The sequence below is a fragment of the Nematolebias whitei genome, chromosome 15 (assembly GCF_014905685.2).
Source record: "Nematolebias whitei isolate Nwh7 chromosome 15, NemWhi1, whole genome shotgun sequence".
Taxonomy (NCBI): Eukaryota; Metazoa; Chordata; class Actinopteri; order Cyprinodontiformes; family Rivulidae; genus Nematolebias; species Nematolebias whitei.
This window is the reverse complement of record NC_056512.1, coordinates 21,338,884-21,345,370: the sequence shown is the minus strand read 5'-3', so window position 1 is coordinate 21,345,370 and position 6,487 is coordinate 21,338,884. Positions and strand designations below refer to the sequence as shown.

The window sequence follows — 6,487 nt, the reverse complement described above, 5'->3', positions numbered from 1 at the left end:
CTGCCAGAACATCATGTTGAGTGTTTTTATTTTCTTTAACGAGTGGCTCGTTTTAAACAACGTTCACCTGTTTGGACTGTTCAAGCTGCAGATCATCATCTTAAACCTGAAGCTTTCTATCAGATTATTTAAGGCTCCAGCCTTTTTGATTTGAAACATTTTATTATTTGTATTATTTGTATTATAAAGCTTGCGAGCGCCTCCCCAGGTCTGGACCGGGAACCTCGGCGAAACATCTCGGTTCTGATCGGGTCCAGCCTCCTCCATCAACCTGCTTCCTTTGCAGAGAACATCAGCTTCTTGCATCATCAGGGTTTAGGATGGGGTTTTTAAAATGCAGCACGACCTGTTGGGTTCAGAAGATGAAGCAGAACTGTTCTGGAGGTCTTTGGGTTCTGCAGCTTTCTGCAGGTGCGTTCTGTGTTTGGAGACATGTCAACAGCTGCTTCTGTCCACATGCTCCCTCAGAGTGAGCTTCAGCTGCTGCGCTGACAGAAAGGAGACTTCTGAACATTTAAACAGTTTGTGAAGCTGTTTCATGACAAGGATCAGCTCAGAGCTCTGTTTGCTTCGAGTTCATTATTGAAACAAGTTCTGTTGCTCTCACGCGTGGGACAGTGTTTGGTTCTGTCTCAATGTGAATGGATTGTCAGAGTTTTTAGGGTGTGGAGGGGCTGATCCAAAACAAATAACATAAAGTAGCATGATTGGTCAATTTTAGAAAATAAATCAAATAAATTCTTATATTCTCTGGAGAGCTTTTAGTCCTAAATGGCTGGAGAATGATTTGGACTTATCTATCATGAGTAAATCATCAGTCAGAAGAACATCCAACTTCATCGCATCTTTACTGAATATCATGAAGCACAATTATTTCTGTTTCTCATTAATATCCCTTAATTGACATTTGTCCATGCGGTGAAAAATGGACTTGTTTTCTGTCTTCAAGTGACATTTATTAAACAAAAACAACAAACGAGTGAAAATTTAAATCCAGCCCGTGATTCAGCAGAACCTCCTTTGGCAACAACAACCCTGTCAGACTTCATGTCGTTGCTTCGGTTCATTGAGGTTTGCAGACATTTATTCTTCTCAGCTCTGTCCCGTCAGCATTTCATCAGGGTGAGGTCTGAATCGTTGCAACTCCTTGATTCTTTGCTGTGTCGGCCATTTTGTTGTAGATTTACTGCTGTGTTTGGGGTTCTGTCCCAGTTTGGTCCAAGCTGTAGGACAGATGGTCTCACACTCTTGGTTGACTCCGTGACTACAAGCCTTCCCAGGTCCTGCAGAACAAGCCCTAATCATCAGCCTTCCACCACCGTGCTTAACAGTTGGTATGAGGCATTTGTGCTAATATGCCGTGTTCTGTTTTGTCAAACGTGGCGCTGTGCATTATGGGTAATCTGGTTTCAGGAAACAGCACAGCACAATGACTGCTTCACTTAAGGTTTTTAATGATGTTGACACACTGGATGCTAAGGATTATTGTGCTGCACATTTCTTAGACCTGTCTAAAGCTTTTGACTCTGTGCATCATAACATCTTGTGTCATAAACTCTCAGAAATTGGTTTCTCAGATCACGCCATTGGTTAGTTCACTATCCCTCAGACCAGAGGAAATGTATTCAGCATAACTGTACCTCCTCCAGTTATTTAACAGTCAACAATGGTGTACCACAAGGCTCAGTCTTAGGACCCACCCTCTTTACAATCTACATAGGTAATGTAGGTCAAAGCATCCCTGATGCATCCTTACATTTCTATGCTGATGACACAGTTGTTTACTGTCGAGCTAAAACAGTTGCTATAAGGCTTTCCAGTTTTTGCAATCCACTTTCGACATCATCCAGTCAGATTTGTTCCGTCTCAAACTGGTGCTAAACGCCGACAAAACCAAAGGGATGTTATTTTCAAACAAGAAGTTCTTCCTTTGATTATCCTCGAATGGTGTTCCTATTGAGTTTGTTGATTCCTATAAATATTTGGTGGTCTCTACTTCCACTTTTGAATAATTGTCTCTAGAGAACGATAGACACATTGGGAAATGACCTTTAACCTTCCCAGATTGGCAGGCAGCAACAGTTGTTGCTCTAAGGTCATTGCTGATCTCTTCCCATCTTGGCAGTGTGCTAACACATTCCTGTCTGCTCCAGAGCAGCAAACTGACAAAATATGTGTTTGTACAGAGATATTTTAAACTTTATTATGTCCTTAAAGGTAAAACCCAAGAATTCCAACCTTTTCTCCTCCTTTTTGAATAATGAAATCTATAAATGGTCAATTTGCTGTGCTTAAGACAACGACTTGAGGCTGTGTGTTTAAAACGGATCAGCATACAGCCTGTCGTACAGCAGCTGAAACACTACAACCATGAGGGTGGTTGCTTTGGGTTTATTGCTTGAACTAGCCATAGATTTTAGTTTTCAGTTCCTGTTCTGGTCCGTGTCTGTTCCCTGAGCTGCAGGTTCTCCTCCTCACCCTGTCAGCCTCTCCCTCCTACATCTATTGTCAGTCTGAACCTCTCGTTCAGTATTCCTCTCACACACAGGAGCAAATGTTTCTCAGGGTGTCTAACCTTCACTCCACATTGTTTATCCTGCCTTTTCTTTGACGTTTTCATCCTGTTTCCTGTCACTTCTCCCCTCCTGCAGATCCAGAGGCTTCTCTCCAGCCCTGCATCTCTTCCAGGGCGTGTCACTGGGGTTCTGTCCAACATGCACGCTCCCATGGAGCCCGTTTAATTGAGAGGGATCTACAGTGTGTGTGTTTGCCTTCGAGATGGGCTCGGTGGGAGCGGAGCGCCGCAGGCCCACGCCGGCCCAGACGCCAGAGGAGCGGGACGTGTGGAGGGACGGAGGAAGAGCTGGATGGAGGGATGCTGGGAGGGAGGCCTGGAGGGAGGGCAGGGAGAGCGGCGTGGTGCAGAGCTACAGCTTCGACTCGTACCAGCTGGAGGAGGAGGAGATCAGTAAAGACGCCCCAGAGCGAGGAGTGCTGGCTCTGTCTGAGCCCGGTGAGCGGTTCTGCCTCCCTCTCTGTGTGTCAGGTTCTATTTTTAAAGAGACGAGAAAGAAAAAAATAAAAGTGATTTAAAGTAGTGATTTATCACTTTGTGCAGGAAGTGGGGGAACAGAGTTAAAGAAATGTTTATTAAAAAAGGTGTAGGAGTAATTTACTCCTTAATGTTTTACAAGCTCTCACTGGAGAGTCATGAAGACTAGGCAAACATAAATAAATTAAATAGCATAAAGTAAATAAGCATTTTTTTTTTTATTGTTAACGTGTCCATTAATCAAACCTTGGTGTTTGTTCAGAAACAGCCGGTGACTGAAAACAGGTAAACATTGGCTTTGTCCAACAACTATGATGTGTTGGTACATGGCTACACTCAGATTTGTTGAGTAAAATATGCAGATAAACACCACCCTGTTTCAACCCCAATGTTTATTCTTAGACGTAGTCTCACTCGTTTATTCTCTTTTGCATTTAGCTGCAGATTCACTCTAATATTTCTAATTAAACATTTTCTCGGAGATTCTCGGCTTCTCTGAGCCGCCATATTTGTTTACCAGCCTCATGCATGTCAAACACATGACTCAAGCTCCCATGTGGTTTTCAGTGGCTTCAGCAGGTGCTTTGTTTACACTGAGTGCATACCCACAATTCAACATGGCACAATAATATATTTCAACTCTACTGGAGAGAACTCCTTTTCAAACTGCATCATTAGATATACAGCAGGGACAACATTTTATATGTTTGACTTTATAGTTTGCAATTTAATTCACTGAAAATGATCCACGGTGGTGCAGTGTGCATTTCTTTGCAGGACTTTTCTATTTTAAGAGACTACATAAGCTGTTACACTAATGGCAGATTTATTCAAATTTATTTTTGTATTTAAAGTGAATTAGTACAAGACCAGAGTGTTTACAGAAGAAAGCAGCATCATGAAGAGAGAGAAAAGGGAAGTGTTAGTGAAGGCCGTCCCGTTTACATATAATGATGTTGTCTGGGACCACATGTTGCACAAAGTTAATTAGATCATGGTCAGAGGCTCACTGCCTGGGTTTCTGCTCACAATCATCTGTTTCCTGTCCTTCAATGCTGTCTGCTTACTCCGAAGTATCTTTTTAAACTTTATCTTTCTTTTTACGACCTTGTTTTATACGAGCAATGTGACTAATACCAGTCTGTGAAGCTCAGAATATAATTTAAATCCTTTATTTTGTAATAATTAGACCATCAGCCAGCACTGAGTTAAATAACTCAAGAGAGTTGCCACATCCAGAATGAAAAGATAAATATTTAAGATGCAGACAAATGAGCAGGATTCAATAATTGATTTATTGACACAAACTTTTTATATTTCAGGGCATAAAAATGACTTGGTCTTCATTAAGACTGAAAATAACACAGTAATGTTTGATAAAAAGTGATAGTATCCTTGTGTTACTGCCAAATCTCAGAAGCAGTGTGTGGAAAAACAACAACACTGCTTGAACAGGAATCAGGACAGTCTGCTCCTAAAGTCCACTTGATTAAATAGTCATCAGTCATCAAGATCATCTTTATATTTATTAACTTATCTACAGATTTATTGTCCAAATCCTGAACAAGTTGGAACGATGTGTCAAACGTAAATAAAAATGTTTTATTCACAATAAAACAAAACATCTGATCAAAATGTTTAAACTCGTAAAATGTTATTTTTTATTATTTATTTGTTATTTTTTCAAGAAGTTAGGTGGTTTTTAATTTGATGGCAGCAACACATTTATAAAAAATGTCAGAGCACGAGCAGCAAAAGCTGTAAAAAATAAAAATAATAAATGAGAAAGAGCCGGAGGAGAAGTTTGAATCTGATTAAGTTAACGGGAGAATCAGGAACTGGGCAGAAAATGAGTGGGAAAAGTAAAAAAGACGGTGATCAATTCCATTTTAAAAGAAAATCTGGATCAGAAGCAACAAAACAAACAACAAAATGAATATCGACTCAAGACTTTTGCACAACACTGTAAATTAACATTTGGACAATAAATAAAACTCTGAAAAGCCAAGAGTAGAATATCCAGTAAAGTACTTTTCTCCACCCTCCTCTTCTTGCTCAGAAATCATCTGAAGCTTACCGGGTCAGAACGAGATTAGGAACCGTTACATAAAGAACATCACACTGAATCAGCTGCAGGACGTCCAGCTCATGACACTGGACTGTAGCTGGACCGCTGGTCCACCATCAACGATTCCTCAGGTCAATCTTCCCCCAAAACCAAATGAAGTGTTCCTGCTTCATCTTGTTAGTGAAGATCCAGAGGGTTGACTTCAGCCCTGATTTAGAAGTTTTGAAGTCAGTCACATCCCCCTCTGATTATGACCTAATCTGTAATTCTCCCTAACCCTCCACTCCCTCTTCACCTCCTCAGACTTCGAAGAACCGATTCCTGACGACCGTTACCATGGCATCTACTTTGCGATGCTACTGGCGGGAGTTGGTTTCCTCCTTCCCTACAACAGCTTCATCACTGATGTAGACTACCTGCATCGCAAGTTTGAGGGTAAAAAATTTGCACGAGTGTCGATAAAACAAAACACGAGGACCTGTAAAGAAGAATGCCTCAAGCATCTACACTCTGAGGTCACTCCTCTTCTCTGTGTTTCAGGAACATCTATAGTGTTTGACATGAGTCTGACGTACATTTTGGTCGCTCTGCTGGCCGTCATCCTCAACAACGTGTTGGTGGAGAGACTCAGCATGCACACCAGGATTACTGTAGGTAAGTCACAGCTTCTGTGTGGAAGGAGCTCATCTATCAAAGATCCTCTGTGAAATGGAAAGGAGAAAAAAAATAAACAATAATAATAAACTAGAGAAACTGCATTTCCTGCAAAAAATGCAGTGTGAATGCTTATTGCAGAAGAACTTGCTAAAAACCTGCTGAAATGTAGCTGAAATGGAAGAACACGCCTAAATTAGCAGAAGAAAACAGAAAGAATACATATTTGCTGAATTAGGTTTGAATAAGCAGAAATGGGCACAAAAATTAGGAAAATAGAAAAAAAGGCTGAAATTAGCTGAAAAAGATAAAATTAACATAAAACAGCTAAAGAGTAGATGAAAGAGCAGAAAAAGTTGAAAACTAGCAGAAAAAAAGCTGAAAGGAGCATAACAAGCTGAAATTAGCATTAAAAAGTAATTAGGTTAAAAGTAGCAAAAATTACCAAGTAAAAATTGAATTTATCTGAAAACAGCTAAAATTAGCTTTAAAACACTAGGTGAAAATGTAGAACAAGCTTAAATTAGCATAAAAGGCAGAAAGAACATGTTTGCCCAATTAGGCTGAAAAAAGCAAAAATGAGCACAAAAAGTTGGAAATTATCTGAAAAAAACTGAAATTAGCAACAACAACAAAAAATATCTGAAAAGTAGCTTAAAAGCACAAAGAAGCTGAAATTACAAAAAAGAAGTGGAGAGAGCACATTTTTGCTG

The 6,487-nt window shown here is 40.2% G+C and overlaps 1 protein-coding gene across 1 annotated transcript; it reads left to right on the top strand.

The window, feature by feature from the left end:
* The first annotated feature begins 2,778 nt into the window (after window positions 1-2,778).
* slc29a4a (solute carrier family 29 member 4a) lies at window positions 2,779-5,886 on the top strand. The gene is made up of 3 exons (XM_037688489.1): window positions 2,779-3,013; window positions 5,424-5,555; window positions 5,661-5,886. Exons 1-3 carry the CDS (start codon window positions 2,779-2,781, stop codon window positions 5,825-5,827), a joined length of 534 nt encoding a protein of 177 aa, XP_037544417.1. The 3' UTR covers window positions 5,828-5,886.
* The last annotated feature ends 601 nt before the right edge of the window (window positions 5,887-6,487 follow it).